This window comes from Amblyomma mixtum, chromosome 1 (assembly GCF_055824585.1).
Source record: "Amblyomma mixtum isolate Tamu chromosome 1, ASM5582458v1, whole genome shotgun sequence".
Lineage (NCBI taxonomy): Eukaryota > Metazoa > Arthropoda > Arachnida > Ixodida > Ixodidae > Amblyomma > Amblyomma mixtum.
This window is the reverse complement of record NC_143012.1, coordinates 55,702,446-55,721,945: the sequence shown is the minus strand read 5'-3', so window position 1 is coordinate 55,721,945 and position 19,500 is coordinate 55,702,446. Positions and strand designations below refer to the sequence as shown.

The 19,500-nt window shown below is 46.2% G+C and overlaps 1 protein-coding gene across 1 annotated transcript in view; it reads right to left on the bottom strand.

Moving 5' to 3' along the window:
- Positions 1-11,383: 11,383 nt before the first annotated feature.
- Positions 11,384-19,500, bottom strand: part of LOC149366340 (uncharacterized) — a 68,917-nt gene continuing 60,800 nt past the window's right edge. Inside the window, exons 6-7 of the mRNA XM_089570356.1 lie at positions 14,032-14,120; positions 11,384-11,465 (exon numbers count right to left, since the gene is read on the bottom strand). Of these exons, the coding sequence (XP_089426482.1) occupies positions 11,384-11,465; positions 14,032-14,120 (171 nt within the window). The remainder of the gene's footprint in view (positions 11,466-14,031; positions 14,121-19,500) is intronic.

Sequence of the window (19,500 nt, the reverse complement as noted above, 5' to 3'; positions counted from 1 at the left end):
CAGAAGTCTCCGACCTTACTGACCCCCGCCCACTTGAGAGCTAATCTCTTTTTAATAGGAAACGGTCGTCGGCCCCTTGGTCCCCGTTTCCCGCGGCCTTGGAGAGCGTCCGAAGCGCGCGACGCGATGGACACGGTAGTTACCGTCGAGAGGGGGAAGGAACCTACTGGCGCCGTAGGCGTCTAGCTTACAGGTACCAACGACGCGTGCTCAGATTCACTCAGCATTGACACTTTTAATTGGGGTAGGCAGTGTTGAACTAAATAACTGATAACAACGAAATTGTAGGCTGTGCTTGGTGAGCTTCGAAAAAAGTGCGAAATTCGGGCGTCGTCAGAAGCAGCCTTGCAGAAATAATTACTTCATGTGCGCGCATCCTATTATTGCCCAGTCACTTCGTAGTGGCTAGATATTTTTTTCTTCTGGCAGTTAAGAATGCTCTGCAGCTCGTGCTGCGTTGAAAGCCGCATTCAGAACAGTAATTGTAGGAATGAAAACATCTTCGACCGAAGTCCGTCTTGATGGGTTTTTGAGATAGTTGAGAGGAAACTGACGCCAACCAATATTTTTACTTTTTTGCCCACCGTTTCAGGACCAACTTGGTCCCTTCTTCAGGGGTGACTACAGTGTGCCAGCAGCAGCGGGGTGCTGCCTTCGCTCTGCCTTTGTTAGCCCGTGGCGCAGTGCACTAACGCACGACGAGGGAAGCGTTCCTGGAGTCCTATTCGTCGCCGCCTTTGTGAACCGGATGTGCCATGACTCCACATGTCGCCTCTTGAACGGTTTTTTTTTTTTCGCGCAGATTTTAAAGGTTTATTAAAACGAAATACAAATGAGTTGTAAGTTTCATAAAAAAGTTAGTACAGTAGGAGGTCCCAAAGTGAAAACTGTCTAGGGAACCTCCCATCAGGAATACATAAGAAAAGTGCACAAGTTTGGCAGGGGAGATGGAACAAAAGTATACAATTAAGTTAAAACCTATTAGTGTAATTTGCGCCAATGAATAAGTTATACAATAGTTAGCGGGCATAATTTAACAAAAATGGCATAAAACAGCAAAGCATAAGAGCATGAGAAAGAACACAAAAAGACATCGGATAGCAATGGGCATTGAATAAATGCAGATATAAAACATAGGCGGAGGGGAAAAAAAAGAGGTTCCAGATGAGTAACAATATGACCGTTTGCTGTCAGAGTGGGGAACAGAAAATAAGATTAAGGCAAACTTAAGCATGGCATGAAGCTGAATGGGTTGATGAGAGATGTTTTTTTAGTAAAGTGTAGAAAGCGGACTGCGAACGTGCGGATTTGATTGCTAGTGGTAATGAATTCCAGGTTTTGATGGCGGAGAAAAAAGCAGTTTGTTTTCCATAATTTGTGTTCACGTTTGGTAGAAGCATATTGTTTTGTTCAGATAATCTAGTGTTATTGCTATTAGCAAGGAAAGATGCGGAAAAACAGAGAAGTTGATTTCAACAAAATCACGCGTTTCTCTCGTCTAAATTCGATCACTGGGGCCACGCATCGGCAGATTTCGTCTGGTGTACCCGTCTACTCGTCAAGTGAATTTGAGCTTAGCACGCTTATTTCAACAAAATCACGCGTTTCTCTCGTCTTAATACGCTCACTGGGGCCACGCAGCGGCAGATTTCGTCTGTCGTACCCGTATGCTCGACAAGCGAATTTGAGCATAGCACGCTTATTTCAACAAAATCACGCGTTTCTCTCGTCTTAATACGCTCACTGGGGCCACGCATCGGCAGATTTCGTCTGGTGTACCCGTCTGCTCGACAAGTGAATTTGAGCTTAGCACGCTTATTTCAACAAAATCACGCGTTTCTCTCGTCTAAATACGATCACTGGGGCCACGCATCGGCAGATTTCGTCTGGTGTACCCGTCTGCTCGACAAGTGAATTTGAGCTTAGCACGCTTATTCCAACAAAATCACGCGTTTCTCTCGTCTAAATACGATCACTGGGGCCACGCATCGGCAGATTTCGTCTGTCGTACCCGTCTGCTCGACAAGTGAATTTGAGCTTAGCACGTTTATTTCAACAAAATCACGCGTTTCTCTCGTCTAAATACGATCACTGGGGCCACGCATCGGCAGATTTCGTCTGGTGTACCCGTCTGCTCGACAAGTGAATTTGAGCTTAGCACGCTTATTTCAACAAAATCACGCGTTTCTCTCGTCTAAATTCGATCACTGGGGCCACGCATCGGCAGATTTCGTCTGGTGTACCCGTCTGCTCGACAAGTGAATTTGAGCTTAGCACGCTTATTTCAACAAAATCACGCGTTTCTCTCCTCTAAATACGATCACTGGGGCCACGCATCGGCAGATTTCGTCTGTCGTACCCGTCTGCTCGACAAGTGAATTTGAGCTTAGCACGCTTATTTCAACAAAATCACGCGTTTCTCTCGTCTAAATACGATCACTGGGGCCACGCATCGGCAGATTTCGTCTGGTGTACCCGTCTGCTCGACAAGTGAATTTGAGCATAGTACGCTTATTTCAACAAAATCACGCGTTTCTCTCGTCTAAATACGATCACTGGGGCCACGCATCGGCAGATTTCGTCTGTCGTACCCGTCTGCTCGACAAGTGAATTTGAGCTTAGCACGCTTATTTCAACAAAATCACGCGTTTCTCTCGTCTAAATACGATCACTGGGGCCACGCATCGGCAGATTTCGTCTGGTGTACCCGTCTGCTCGACAAGTGAATTTGAGCTTAGCACGCTTATTTCAACAAAATCACGCGTTTCTCTCGTCTAAATTCGATCACTGGGTTCACGCATCGGCAGATTTCGTCTGGTGTACCCGTCTGCTCGACAAGTGAATTTGAGCTTAGCACGCTTATTTCAACAAAATCACGCGTTTCTCTCGTCTAAATACGATCACTGGGGCCACGCATCGGCAGATTTCGTCTGTCGTACCCGTCTGCTCGACAAGTGAATTTGAGCTTAGCACGCTTATTTCAACAAAATCACGCGTTTCTCTCCTCTTAATACGCTCACTGGGGCCACGCATCGGCAGATTTCGTCTGTGGTACCCGTCTGCTCGACAAGTCACTAAAAAAACAATTTCACAACCGCCGCGGACGTGCTCTTTCGCTTGGCGAACAGGCGGCGGCCACTCCGGGCAAGGCTGCTCTAACGAGCTGGGCGGTTGCGGCGCGACAGCGTAGCTGTAGGCGGAGGAGAATGTAAAAGAGAGAGGGAACAAATAGTCTGGCCACACTGGGTTTTAGTTCACAATCTGGCAACCTTATAGCCTGGCAACACTGGAAGTCGCGCAAGTCTGGCAACACTACAGTATGGCAACACTGGGATAGCAGACGGCGGGTACGTCTCACGAAACTCTGCCCTAATAGAGAAAAGTGAACTTGTTTAGTTCTTTTTACTAGTGAAAAAGTCGGGGCTAGTTGGTGGCCAAATATTAGCTCACAAAAGCGTACAGTCTATGTCACCTCTTTTAGTGCTCTTGTATTCTCTTATGAAAGAGTGAGACTTTAGGTTTGATGTCGCTCTAAGAGGTTGAATAGAAGAATACGCTAGTATCTAAGCTTTTCTGTTTAGAACAATAAGGATTTTGGTTGCACTGCGGTAATCTGTCAACGAAAAAAAAATTCTGTAATGAATACTGTCAATCTCGTAAGCAGTAACAGTATAGTTCTTTCTTTTTTCTGCAGTGGCTGTTAGAAGATATGTTAATTATGTTAGGCACTTAGTGACAATTCACTGGTAATAGGCCATTGTGCTGTAGAAGTTTGTCTAGGCTTATTATGCCAGTGCACTGCGTCAATTATGCCTGTTATAAATATGTGGCAAGTGCTGTAATGGATAAAATTTGGAATAAAAAGTTGTTTCTCGTTTTCAAACTATTCCCGTCGTTTTTTGAGCATGTGTGCTGTCATTACGTGGTTTAATGAACATATAAGTTATCACTAACCATTACACTAACGCTATAAATGACACCTCTATTGCAGTGCACCTGGGAGAAGGAGGGATGCAAAGGTGCACAACCATTGTCACTCCTAGCACCGAAGTTCAGCCTGGATTCTTCAATACCGTACGAGTGGCCGGGACTAGACGTGTGTGGTATGTATGTTTTTATGTAATTGGGACATTGTTGCAAGTTCATCATCACTTGATGTCGATCCGTGAACATAGTATGCTATGTTGCGCAGCTGCAGACATTCTATTACAGAGATTTTAGAGCTTTTCAATGTTTTCGAGGACTTAGTTCTGAAAGAATTTCTGAATAATGGTTTGAATAATTGTGACCACTTTTTATGGCATGAAGTATAAATGCAGTTTTTTTTCTGCAAAAGTAGGCTGGACTTCAGCAAAGATTTCATATTGAATTAGTTTGAGAGGCGCTGCCTACAATCCATGTTGCTGGCGTCAGAAAAAAATGACACACAGTTATGGTAATGCTTGGCAGGGTGGCATGCTACCAAGCTAATATGACTAGCACCGTTTATGCATGTGAAGCTTAATGTGATATGCAGCTATGTGAGGCTGTTAATCTTCTTTGCACTCTTCGCACTTTCTTTTTGAGCAGGAAGGTGCTGTTCACTGATGTGAATAATTTCCAATAACTCACACAAATCCATATTAGTTTTATTTCACATCGGAGTGAACTTAAAACTTAATTAAGCTCACGTGCCCTGCATGTGACAGCAGATATGGAAGGCAACTGGTTTAATAGCCATTCTTGCATGCTGTCAGTCAGTGTTTACAATTTCATTATGCTAAGCATCTGAAAAGATGTGTAAAGGTAACACAACATTCTGTTGTGCCAGCAAAATGTAATTCATGAGGATTACTGCTGCTGCATATGCTGCAAACATTAGATGAAGCAGCACTGTCTAAATAAAAAGACGAGATTTATAATTTCCTCAAGCAAAAATAGTGCTTTAGAAGGAGACTGTTCTATGCTGCTTGTGTAGTTAATGTAGTCTGTCAGTGAAGGCCAGTCCATAACCAAAGCTTTTTGCACAGGCATAATGTAGAGGTGTAGTATGAAACAGGCTATGAACGTGAATAAAAAGTATCTTTATTATAATGTGGTGCAAATAATTTTTTTGGTATGACGTTACCTCATACATGGAGACAACTCTTTAGATGTGTAAGTTGCCCTTGCTGTTATTTCACGTTTAGCCGAAAGCTTTTCCTTGTTTTCCAGGAGTGGTAGACTAAGATTTATAGTGCATAGCCTTTGTGCATAGGCCTTTCACCAGGTATTTAAACTGCATCGAAAGGCTGTGACAATGGAATGCACCCAGAAATGCCATCACAGGCACAAGCTTCCTGCTGTTTGCTAATCGGAAATGAATTCACAGGTAATATATGCAGGGAAAATTACAGTTGGAAGTATCACTCATTGATGCTCAGATAATCACCTACACTTCCCTTTTAGGAAGAAAATTCACTGTATGGGCAACAAAACATATAATGGCATCAGAGACCAGATACATATTGTTAGCAAGGGCTGCATGAAACCTTAACCACTCTAGATACAGAGAAATAAAAACACGAGAATGGAGGGAAGGGTTTGTTAAACGGCATTTCATTTTATCACCTTTTAGTAGCTTCCATTTCATGCACATGTTTTTCTGTTTCTTGATATGACCCTCTTCTTAGTCCGGCATCCAGGATGCCTACAGCCTGACCGTGCAGCTGGGCACAATATTCTGGATTTTTCCTGAGAAGCCAGTGTGCTTGTGATAATGTCAGCATATGTGAGTGATTAAGTAGCTGCCATTTAGGACATGTTTTGTTTTTCCTGCATATCTTTTCTGATTTTGGTTCTCATTAATAAACAGAAGCCTGCACTTGTGGCATTGTTTTCATGCATCGCCCTTTATCCCTGCCTTTTATGTGGTTTACACTTTTAGACCTGAATTAACTAAGCCCGTGGTCACGTCGTCTGAGCTTTGTGGTTGCAAAATTCATTATATGTTTTCTTCTCGGTGCAGGTCAAATACATGGTACATACTGCCTCCACCTGTATGAAGAAGACTGCCAGGGTCATTGCTGTAATATGGTGTAGCATGTGACAAAATAAATATGACGGTATGTTTCTTTCTCCGATTCGTTTATGAATTCTTTGTGTACATTCTGCAGTAGTACCTGCACCTGAACACACAATGACACAGACCATCTCACATGAAAGATTCGTCGCAACATTTTGACACTGCCTGCACTTCCAGAAAGACTCGGGCTTCTACCATATGGGTCAACTTTAGTTCTGCATTCAATGGGCAGGTTTACGCTACAGAAGGGTAATAATGCTCTCGTGTGGACAGTGTAAATACACCACCGAGTAGTGCATAGATACCCTTTGCAGTAGGGCATTACTTTGTACCACCAGAAGGGTAACTTTATCCATCATGTAAGGGTATAAGCATGCACCACAGGGGTGCAAACTTTGCTCTGTTTATGACGGTATAAGTTTAGTCTTTGACAAAGTAACTTTGCACTTCTATACATAGCATAAATTTACCTGCTAAAGGTGCAAACTTGCACCTTGCATGCTAGGATATGTTTATGCTTTCCTCAGGCTAACATTTACCCCTTTTAGAAAGGCATAATGTTATACCTAACTGGTTTAAAGTTACTCTTCTTATGTCAGTGTAAGTTTAGGCTATTAGAGCGTAACATTACTCTATGTGCGAGAGCATAAATACTTAGTCTCCAAGAAACAGCGTAACCTTACCCCCAAAAAGGTGTCAGCTCAGCGAGAAGTGTTTTACCCCCCAAAAAGACTAAGATCACACCTTTTTTTCTTAGAGTGTACCACCGTTGCCGAAGTGTTCAACCTGTGTCAGAGCTACGATGAGCTCCGTAAGCAGCGCATTCTGGTGCTACCACCTTCCGTGCAGCCTGACTCGCTTTCCAGCCTCGCCGTGACAACCTCCCACAGCTCGCTGCTTGACCAGATAAAAGACTTTGTACGTGAGGAGGTGGCTCGACAGCTGTCACTTCTTCACAGCGTGAAGGGGCCTCCCTCCAACCTGGATCCGACCCTACAAACGGTGATTCGCGAGCAAGTGACCGAAGCGCTACCACCTGTTCGTCCGCCGGTTCCCGCTGCAGCGCCGCTCACATACGCCGACGCCGTCCGAAAACCAAGAGCCGAGCCGTTTGTCCCGTATTATCCTCCGACGCCGCCGCCTGCCTTTCCAACCCGACCACCTCCTGCTCGTGTCAACCCTTGGCGCACCCGTGACAACCGTCCTATTAAGGCGGAAGCCTTTAATGCCTCATCGTTGTAAGCAGGAGTTGTCGACAGAAAATGTCACGCTTTTCAATTGGTCGAAATGCTCGTGACGTCACAGTGCGCGAATTTCAAATGGGGCCAATTGTACTTTGGCTAGTAACCATGCAACCAACCAAAGGGATCGTATAGTGATGCTGCAACTAAGTTGGACTGAGTTTAGTTAATTGCTTAATTAATCAATTAGCCTAATTAAGATAGAGGAGAATGAAGAGGTCAGAAGAAAGAGGAAAAGAAAAGAAAGACGCGCGCCGCAGCGACAACAGCGGCCGCGGAAGGAGACGCTGCTGAAAAAAACAGATAAGTACGAAACCGCGTTCGCTCCACCACCACGCACTTCCCCACTCAGTACGACGTTGCTCGTTTCATATACGTTGTGTCGAACATCCTAGACAGTTCCAACAATTGACAGGTTGTGACAGAACACGATGGATAGAAATACAATAATATAAATAGGAAATAGCCTAATTAACCTTTCTAGTTAGACCGCATAAATCAATAAAACCGAGAACGAAATTGGTCAAGTTGGGGAATCGAACCAGGGTCTCCGGAGTGCGATACGAGCACGCTAGCCACTCCGTAATGCCAGCTGAATGATTTGGAATGAACAAAGGCGCGTCTAGCTAATACGGCGTCTTCGTTCACTCCCATCTTCCCCCTTTCCCTTACGGCGAGGTGCAGGTGTCCACCCAGATATGCGAGAGAGATACATTTCCTTTCCTCAAAAAATAAATTTCCCGTCCAGCAAGGCGTACAGCCCAATTGGCGATGGCGTTCTGTGGACTCCCTGGCAGCGTTGCAAGACGCTGTCGCGTTCCACTCTTACAGGCGAAGCTTAACATGTTAACCACACATCAGTAACACACGCAGACAGCCAATGGACGCGTCATTCGCTGGCAGCACTTGAATCATCATTCACAACCACATTCGTGACAGAATGCTGTACTAAGGCTTTCGCCTTGCACCACTTTAGTCGCCAAAGTGACTCCTAATTTTGTTTGCTATGCATGTGATGTCCCTGGCCGCGTTGAGCGCCTGTGCCGACGCCGTGTGCCACCACCCGTGGATGACCCCAGAACCTACGTCTACGCGGCACCACAGCCCCCGCCACGTCCGTCGGCTGCAGAACAGCTTGATGCCTCCGATCGCCGCCCGTATTCTCGCCGCCGTTCGCCATCCCCGCGGCGCCGTTCTGTTTCGCCACTGCGTCCTCATTCCCCTATGCGCCAGGAAAACTAGTTGCCGCAGTTCCCGAGGCAAGAACTGCGTATTCGGCGACAAGTTCAAGGCCTCGTTTGTCCCCAGCGAATGTGCTCGACGTTTCTGTGGAGGGCCACACAGCCTTGGCACTTGTTGACACTGGCGCTGCTGTTTCTGTGATGAATGCGAAACTGTGCCGAAAACTTCGCAAAGTGACGACGCCGTTATCCGGATTTTCGCTTCATACAGCTAATGCACAGCGCATCTCGCCTTTAGCCGCCTGCACAGCCAGGGTCATCATTTACGGTTCCTTATATACTGTTGAATTCGTCGTTCTCTCATCGTGCTCGCATGACATTATTTTAGGTTGGGACTTTCTTTCCCAACATGAGGCCCTCATCGACTGCGCTCGTGCCGAGCTCGAACTTCTTCCGTGCTGTGCTACCTCGCCTGATACGTCATATTCGTGGGGCAAACTGTCTGTGGCTGACGACATCGAGATTCCTCCGTGCTCATCTGTTCCTGTCCCTGTCTCGTGCCTCACCGCATCTGACGGCGCCGTCGTCTTTACACCATCCGACGTCTTCATCTCTCGACACGGTCTGCCTCTGCCATTCGCTCTGCTCACTGTTCAAGACGGCTGCAGCCTCATCCCGATCTCGAACCCTTTTTTGAGCCCCTGCATATTTCTCCGTGGCGAATGCCTTGGCCACATTCAGCCCGTCGACTCTTTGCTCGATCCCGAACGATGCGCCGAATCATGTTCTCTTGCTACTAATTCTCTTACTTTACCCAGCACCTCCACCAAATTGTAGCAGGATTTCCGGGGAAAGGAACTTAGCGACAGATAGCCCAAATGCCGGTCCGAGCTTCGGTCATCCAGCCAGCGATCTCGCGCCGCGCGCTAGCGGAGCGGCGGCCGCCGCTGCTCATCTTCCTCTTTACAATAATAATAATAATAATAATAATTTTATTTCCTGTCAGGAAATACAATACAATTAATTCCGGGCATGCCAAAGCCATCAGTGGCTTGTTGGGCAAAACCCGGCAGCAGGCGGCAAATCTCTTTTTTACCTACTCAGGAAAAACATTTCAAATTGACAATGTACAAGGAAAAGAAAAAAACACTTCAAGGAAACACAATAAAGTCATTAACAACAGGAAATGATCAAGTAGTTTGCTTTAGGTTACTTACTAAAACCGAAAAAAAAAGAAGGTGATGAGAGCGTTATACCCTAAGAACACAAGAAAACAAATCTGGAGCGCTTCTTCCTTTATACTGTCTTTTCCTTTAAGACAGTGTAGGTTATGAGGGCTTTCTTTATTGCCTTCTTATTCTTCAGTACCTTTATTTCATTAGGTAGACTGTTAAATATTGCGGGGACATAAAAGCAGCGCTGGCTTTCTCCGTATTTAGTTCTAGTAATTGGTAGTTCATAGGTGGAGACAGAACGGAGGTTATGACCAGATGACCGAGCAACTTTGAATTCGTTAGTCCACATATGTCTGACGGCAGCATACTGAAGAAAGACATTGTTAAATTTTGAGAAACTAAAGCTAACAAACAAATCCTCCTTAGGCACAGAAGTGTTGTACGCTACACTTTTTAACGCACTCTTTAACAAATTATTTACCCGCGTTTTCCAAAATTCCGCACAGTTAAAAAAACAGCAAATACCATATCGCAACACTGAGTAGCCTAATGAGTGAAGTATCACCCTTCTAACCGATACAGGCGTGTATAATTTGACATTGTATAAAAGGCAAGACACACTTCTCAGCTGTTTACAAACATAAGATAGGTGAGAGCGCCAACTTAAGTCACAGTCTAGATAAATACCCATGTACTTTACCATTTCTTCATAGGGAACCGGCGAACATTGACAGGAACAGCAGTTAGAGGAATGTAGCCTTAGAGGAGCATCTAAGTTGAGAATCTTCAGAGGGCTTCTAAAACATACTAGTTGGGTCTTTGTGTTATTTATACTGATTAGGTTTGAGTCATACCAGTCTAATACGGCAGTCGCATCTTTTTGGAGCAGCTCAACACAGGCGTAATAGTCTATTTGGCGAGAAATAAGAAGTGTGTCGTCTGCATATTGGTACAGGTTAGATGAAGTAATGCTTTGTTTCAAGTCATTGACAAAAATATTGAATAACAAAGGTGATAGAATAGACCCCTGCGGAACACCACACCTAAGTTCTACGGGGGAGCTCCTCTTTTTTCCTATACAAACAAGTTGAGTACGATGACACAAGTAACTCTTCAAAAAGTCATGGAAATGACCACGGAAACCATAAATATGCAATTTTTGAAGCAGTATTTGATGGTCTATTGAATCGAATGCTCTGGACACATCTAAGAACAGACCACAGGCAACCTGATTCAGTTCAAGAGTAGAGTGCAACAGGTCCGAGACGTCTTCCAGCAGGCTCAGTGTGCCCTTTCCTGCCACAAATCCGTACTGACTGTCTGCAATCGTTTGATGTGAATCCAGGAAACTGTGCATAACTCTGGTCTGTATTCCTTCTCCAACTGTGAGAGTTACAAGAACTATATTTGCGAAAGAAATAGCTCATTTTCGGTCTTGCATGTGAACATTCGCAGCCTTAAGAAGTATTGGGAGGAACTTCAGGTAGTTGTGTGCACTCTGAAGGACTGTATTCATGCCTTGGTTTTAACGGAAATTAATATACAAGATTATGACATAACTCAATTTCACCTTGAGGGATTTCAGGAGTATTCCTTTACAAGGCCGGGCAGAAAGGGTGGAGGAGTTGCAGTTTTTGTTAAAAATGACTGGGCCGTTACTGAGGTTGCGATTCCATTCACTTCAGCTGAATCTGTTTCTCTAAGAATTGAAAATGGAGATATAGTATTTGGATTGGTCGCCATTTACCGACCACCATCGAGCAGCGCCTCATCTTTCTTGGGGGAACTCAATGACGCCTGCGTAAACTTGGCTGCGTTCCATAATCTGTGCATAATAGGGGACATTAACATAGACATACTCAAGGCAGAAAAGAAAACTGCTTCTAGCTACTTGAACATTCTGGATGACTTCGGCATCGAGTCTGTTATAAATCAAGTGACTCGGGAAGAAATCCTTAGCAATACGCTAGTTTCTTCGTGTTTGGATCACGTTAACATCCGTGTTTCTGACGTTGCTTTAGTTGAGGGTATTGTTATCAACCAGAAACTTGCTGACCACTATTTTGTCGGATGTTGTATTGTCTCCAGGGTGAAAGTTTCTAATAAGCGAAAAGTAGAAAGCATTGAAATTATTGACAAAAAGGTTTTGGATCAGTGTTTGGCCGGTTATGATTGGAGCTCTTTTCTGTCAAAGCCGCATGGTGAAGCGATGTATGATGATTTTTTGGACTGTTTCGGCACTTTTGTTCAGACCGCCAAAAGAAAGGTGAAAGTAAAAAGACGCAATCAAGACCTCAGTTGGTTACATCCTGATGTACTCGCAGAGATACATGAAAAAGATACATTATGGCAGCGATGTAGGCGATATCCGAAGAATGTGGCATTGCGAAACGCTTTTAGAGCCGCAAGAAATAGAGCCACGGCTCTTTCTCGATTAGCAAGAAGAAACCAGTACCAGAAGCAGTTTTATGATTCCAGAAATGACTCTGCTAAAACGTGGCAGCTGGTAAATGAACTGCGCGGTTACAAGCCTCGTGACACACAAGGGATTATCGAGCGAAATTTTGGCCCTGTAAGCAAGGATCTTGCAGATCGATTTAACCTGCATTTTTCATCCGTGCGTACTCTTGAATCCCTGAGTGTTTCTTCATCGGCGCGCATGCGTAATGTCGCAGTCTCTGAGTCAGCTTTTCTGACTGAAATGAGCGAAACTGATATGCGGGAAATTTTGCAGTCGTTCAAAAAAAGAAAGTCCGCTGGCATCGACGGCATTCGTATGGATGATATTGTTAGAAATTTCGAGGTCCTGAAAAACCTGCTTCTCTGTGCGTTAAACACTATCATTGCGACCGGCAAAGTCCCCGACTCTATGAAACGTGCAAGAGTTATCCCTGTGCCTAAAAAGGGTGATTCATCAGAAATTAAAAACTATCGTCCGATATCTGTGTTGCCTTGTTTAGCGCAAATTTTAGAAAAACTATAATAATAATAATAATAATAATAATAATAATAATAATAATAATAATAATAATAATAATAATAATAAATCAAAGAACGAAATCCCTGCTGAGGAATCACGATGTTCACTTCAAAACAAAAGAGAAATGCCGGAAACAAGGCTTTGTTCTAAGCTGTAATCACTCCAGTATTGGGGAGTGACCAACGAGGCAGAAAGGAAGGGACAGACAGAGGAAAGGAAATCCAGGGATGCGAGGGAGAGAGAGAGAGAGAGAAACAACTTTAATGCCATAGATTGGCGGGGTTTAGGGCAGGTAGGCTCCGTGTGGCCCCCAGGGGGGAGGCGACTTCCTGGGCCCACGAAATGAGTGCCAGTTGGATGCTCTTGTCTGGCCTTCTGAGGAGTTGGTTGCATCCTTCTTCGGAGGGAGCTGGCAGTAAGGTTCGAGGGGGTGGATTTCCCGCGCAACCCCAGAGAATGTGTGCCTGGGTGGCGATTTCTCCCTGGTAATAATTTTGGCAGACGGGGTCATATTCCCCGTCTGTGATGAGTGAAAGTCTAGACTGGATAAGGATGGAGTGTGTCTGCAACCTGCGGAGCAAGGTGGCTTGCACTCGATTCAAGTCGGGGTGGGGAGGCGGGAACTGGCGTCTTATCTCTCTGTGGAGGTTGGTAACTTCGGGCAAAGGTCTGAGGATCCTCGGCAAGAGCGTCTGGGTCCGTGGGGCCGGCCGCCCGGTTGGTTAGTCCTCGGGTTTGCCGCGTCGGTGGGTACCCAGACGAGGTTGATCTTATGGTCGGGAGTGCAGCCGCGAAGGATGCGTGCGGTGGGGTGGCAAATAAAACCTGCCTAGTAATTTTGTATCGCTCTTTTGGAGTCGCTTAGGACTGTGCGCGTACGTGGGTCAGCGATGGCCAGCGCGATGGCGGTTTCTTCTGCCGCTGTGGGAGAGTGAGCTCCTACTGTGGCGGCGGTGACGAGAGTGGATTGTCGCGTGGTTGCATAAGCCACGTATGTATTTGCCCTTTGCCGCTAAGCGTCTACGTATTTGCGTGTTCGTCGGCAAGGTATGTGGCATCTAGTGCTTGGGCTTTCAGCTGACGGCGCGTATCATGGCGGCCAGATAGCATGTTTTTGGGGATTGTATTTATAACTAGGCGGCTATAGACCCCTATCGGAATGGGCGTCGTGGGGTGGACGTCGCCTATGGGGTTGATGTTGAGACGTTCAAGTATGAGCCGCCCGTGTTTAGTGCGGTAGAGGCGGTGGATTTGGGCGGTCTTGTGTGCCTCTATGAGTTCTGTGAGCGTGTTGTAGGTGCCGAGATGGAGGAGGTGCGAATTAGGCACTGCATGGGTGGCCTCCCTTACCTTATGTGAGTGAAAGAAAAGAGATGTTCTTTAGTAGCAATATATAAACAGAAATACTTACTCTGGTATATTATCCCGATTTGGTATGGCGACGTAGGTGGCAATAGTGTTTAGCGGCACCGGCAAGCTAAGCCAATAGCTATATCCATACTGGTAAGATGGAAAGAAAAGTGATAATTGTTAGCTCTTATATATTCACATCAAAATACGCCGCTAAAGCTTCATTTTGGCGTGTGCTAGTCAAGTGTCTGACGCAGCAAAAAAATGGCTGAGGCTTAACTTGGTTAAGCCTGGAATATGCGAAGCATCATCGTGTCGCGTTATTTGGAGGCGCACAACCACAGCGACGGCGCGAGGTGGGCCCCGTTTCTCCACTGCCGTGACGTCATCGTGTGACGTGGTGTGGCGTCATCGTGTCACGTGATTTGGAGGCGCACAACCACAGCGACGGCGTGAGGTGGGCCCCCGTTTCTCCACTGTCGTGACGTCATCGTGTCACGTGGTGTGACGTCATGTATCACGTGATTTGGAGGCGCACAACCACAGCGACGGCGCGAGGTGGGACCCCGTTTCTCCACTGTCGTGACGTGATTGTGTCACGTGGTGTGACGTCATGTATCACGTGATTTGGAGGCGCACAACCACAGCGACGGCGCGAGGTGGGCCCCGTTTCTCTACTGTCGTGACGTCATCGTGTCACGTGGTGTGACGTCATGTATCACGTGATTTGGAGGCGCATAACCACGGTGAAGGGCTGAAGTGGTAGCTAAAGTAGTATGCTTCGCATAAAAATGGCCGACGAATAGGATGCTCGGTAATGGGGAACTCGAGCCGAGCTCTTTAGGTATTTGTGCTCGAGCTTAACACTATGCCGTCATCTCTGAGCGAGCGCCAGCGGCAACTTTCACTCCTTGCGATGCACTCCCCGCCTTTGGTACGCGCTATACTCTGGTGCCCATTAGTGCCGCCGCCGAGTCCGTTTTCATGCTGCCGCTGTACCCTCCGCCGCCGCTTTCGTTCTCGCGCTTTCTTCGCTTAACTACACTTTCAACCTCAGGTGCCGTCCGCTCTCCCTTCACCCCCCCCCCCCCCCCCCCCCCCGCTGTGCACCTCGTTCACCCTGCCGGTTACGCCGCCGTCGTCACCACAGCCGCCGTCGCTCAAACAACGAACGAGCGCTCGAAAAAAAGAAAAGGATGCTTTCTTTTAAAGTCATCCGCTCTGGTCGATTGAAGGCCTCATCTGGTACAAAAAAAAAAAATGGTGGCGCTCGACATTGAGCATCTAGATGTACACTTAAGCTACTACCCTTTCCTGATCATTCAGGTCATTAGCCCTAATGGGGTTCTTCTACTGAGCTTGAGTTATATTTTCTCTGCGCAGGTTTAAAGCTCCGTCCATTATTAAGGCGAAAGCCTTTAATGGCTCATGCTCGCGGTGTCCGTCCGTGCGCTGGAATCACAAACTGTAGCCTCTCCTCCACGCAGCGGCGCAACCTCCTCCCCTTCTTAGCAACCGGCACGCCGGTGGGGGGCGCTGCTGGGCATAGCAACCGTGACGTCGCACAGTAGTGGTGGAACGAGCGCGTGCGCGTCGGTGGTGGAAGCTGCACCACCGCTCCTTCGCCAAACGTCTCGTTGCAGTCGAGTGAGTGAGACGCATGGCTCCGAAGTGGCCCAGTGATTCAGCGCCAAGCTGTTCGGGGAAGCGCCAGTGGATTGACCACAAGGCTTTCGCAAAGCATACTTTAGAATTTCCAAAGTGTCGGTAATTTTTTTAGAGCTCGCTCCATATTATCGGCAACAAACGCTCTTACAACTCTCTTTAATGGCTACTGACTGGTTCCGATAGTTGTGCTAGATGTTTTCAACCGGTGATTGCCACCCGGAAGAACCTGCCAATATCCAGCCCAGCCTTCTGTCCCGGGGTTTCTTGCTGTTATAATAACAGTAAGCTCGTCATCCATTGCCTTTGTGTTAAGGTCGTCTTCCGGAGCTAAAACGGATTATCTATTGCCGAGTGAGAGCCTGATCTACAGCTTTCTCACCTGTTTGCTTCAATCCATCCTTCTTATGAACGTTATCCCATCAGTACAATGTACTGCGTTTTAACTTTACTCTTCAGTGAAACGAAGCCATCGCAAAAACTTTCGACGGTATAGTCATCGTAGCTGGACGTCGGTAAAGCAGCATGGTCAGTGTTTGGTTCGTAGTTTTTACCCGGTGTATTATAAGAGCCAACCTGACATTCATACCACAAAATTCATCGGTGCTGCGACTGTATACACAGGGTGCTCAAAACTGGGCTTCATAGTTTAAAAGAGTACCAAAAGCAGTACACAAAATCATTATCGTAAATGACTTATGCGCCCAGGCGGACACAAATACTGAGAACAATTATCATCCGTACCTTATTTATCACTAAAATTTAATATTAAACTTTTATTTCACTGGAATTAGCATGCATGTTTATATTAAAAACTCAGAGGCAGTGCCGTTCAACGCATATGCTGTTTTGTGCAAATTGGTCTTGAGATCTGCACATTTAGAATTTCAGCCCGAACCATTTTGCTACGCATGCGAGACAGCGGCACTCAACATGCGCTCCTCCTTGGCCTTACGCAACTCTTGCGCATGGCGCTTCGCCTGACAAGAATGAGGGACCACAAGCAAAAGGTTTCAACTTTCAGCTCTTGGACGGCAAGGCTAAACCCGCGCATCTTACCACCAACTCTAGAAGCAATCGCTTAAAGGCACAGCGATAGCTATCGCTTAAAGGCATAACAATAGCAGTCACATAAAGGCATAGCGATCGCTCCATTCCGCCGGCACATCGGTGCTCATTACGCAGGCGTGTTACCAGAAATGCATAAAAATTTGAATATTCTTTGAATTCTAATGCCCCTAAGCTTTCATTGTGGACATGCAAGCTAACTTCAGTGAACAGTTTATTAGCGAATTTTAGTTAATTACTCACGTTACGACGACAATTAGAATGATTGTGTCCCCCTGCCTGCACGACCAATTCGTAATTATGACTTTCATGTTCTGCCCATAGTATTTTTCAAAACACGTAAAACTGAATCTTGGCAGTGGCTCAGTGGTTAAGGCGCTCGTCCACCGAGCCTGAGTACACGGGTTCGAACCCGACCGCGGCGGTCGCGTTTCGATGGAGGCGGAACGCAAAAGGCGTCCGTGTGCAGTGCGATGTCAGTGCACGTTAAAGATCCCCAGGAGGTCGACATTATTCCGGAGACCTCATCTACCGCACCTTTTCCTTCCTTTCTTCGTTCACTCGCACCTTCCTTTCTTCTGTTTGGGTGCGGTTCAGGTGTCCACCGAGATATGTGACACAGATACTACGCCATTTCCTTTCCTCAAAAAACCAATTAAAGAAACTGTATATATATATAGCGCCCTGAAAAAAAATAATGTAAACATTCCTCTATGGTTGTCTTTTTTCAGCGACTGCTGGCCACCTTAATATATACGTATATTCAACAATGGTATATGTAATAGGTAGCGGTACAGGCCCTCCGGCCGAAACATATATTAAACTGCTGTTTCGTCGTACGTCTGGACCATTCACAAGGGCAAACCCTCGGCTGCCAGTGGATAGGATAGGATAAACTTTATTGCATTAATTTACAGATATTACGGCCGACAGAATTCTTCCATCTTCTTCTTGTTTATGGCTTGGTTCTGTCTCACAGGGTCAGCGCCCCTATTCCAGGGCACCGCTGAGTTTGCAGCTCTCTGGGCATGGATGATCAGGGTTTCCCCGTGCCTGGTGATTTTTGACTGTATGCGCGAATCTTTGCGGTGTTTTTGTCATTCCTCAAAGCTGCCGGAACGCCGCTTTATCGCTTTGTTTATGATGGAAGACGCGCACAGATTTGTCTCGATTGATCGCATTCTGCGTTGTTCTCGAACGATTCTATATTAGACAACAATATTGTCTATTAGGTTAATATTTTCTTATGGTTAGGCTTAACATAGCGGCCATGTTGCCAGCACTCGGCAGCTCACAATTTCATACCTCAAGACGACCGGGCACCTACCGCACTCCAAAGTGTCGGAAAACTTTTTTTGGGCCAAATTGGCCAAAGATATCCGACCGCAAAGCGGTAGGCGCTCGCTCGCCGTAAGGTATGGAAAAGTAGCCTAATCACGTGGCAATACAACACATGGGCGATAGATGGCGCTACCGAACAGCTAGCGCGCGTTACTTCAACGTCTCCCCAGACGGTAGCGGCATTTTTTTTTCGCATCGTGTGCAACCCACAACTCTCGACTTATTGACTGTCAAACAGACAACATGGTTCTGTCAGTTTTTGTTGCGGAAGCAAGACTATGCTACGTGTGAGCGATTTCGCGGAGCCCCGGAGAGCCCCAACTGCGCATGCGCGAGGAGCGAGTGACGTCAGAGCAGCGCGGAGCCGCCGCTGCGCGGGTGACTCAGCGGTGCTGTCGCCGCTGCGGCAGCAGTGCATTCTTCAAGAATAGTGACGTCACACGGCGCACAGCTGCGGCGCTGGGGCCACCGCCGACTCTTCCACTACGCGGGTGAGGTGCCGTCGCCGCTGCGACTGCCGCGCCGTTGCTTCTGCAATTCTACTTGGGATGGCTATTGGTCAAACCACAGCCAATTTTTTGGTCTTCTGTATGTTACCTGGGGGGCAGTTGAGAAAATTTTGGAAAGACCGTCGCTAGGTTCTATGCTATTGAAGTATTTTTTTTCTTGTTTTGTTAATGTTCGGAAGGTTGTTTGTGAAGGCTAGTATGAGATTAAAACGCTGTGATATTGGCTGAGATTCGTCAATTACGGGATTATGATTCGTTGCTTCCGCCTTTTTAATGGCATCGTTGGTTATTGAGGACGTGTAATGTTTCGTTTGTTTAGAATGCCCCGTATGCGATTAACATTTTCATGAAAACCTTCCGATCGTGAGGAAATTCGTTTGAATCTGACGGCCTGTGAGTATGTGATCGATGTTTTGCAGTTGCGTGGGCCGCAGCCATTCAAGTCAGGACACTGTTGTCTGTCTGTGGGTTTCTTATAGACTCCAATGATTAATCTGTTTCCTTCAACTGGAACCAAAACATCAAGGAAGTTAATTTTATGGGTTGAGTAGGTGTGTTTGAAAGAGATATTAGGATGTATTTTGTTGAATGAGGTGATAAATTGGATGAGTTCGTATTCGGTTTCTGTCCAAATTGTAAATATGTCATCCAGAAAGCGTTTGTAAACAGCGGGTTTGCTTGGATATTAAAAAAGTCTGATTCAGTTTTGTTCATAAATATGTTGGCGTAATTTGATGACATTTTTGTGCCCATAACTGTCCCGCTAGATTTAAGATAATATGAGTAGTTGAATTCAAAGGTGTTCAGTTTAAGGAACAAATTAGCAACTGTCTCGACGGCACTTGGACTAGGGGAGTTTAGAATTTCGTATTATTTATATGCACCGACCATGGCCAGAATTCCGTCGTCTTATGGGTTGGTAGTGTAAAGTGATGTCAGGCTTAGAG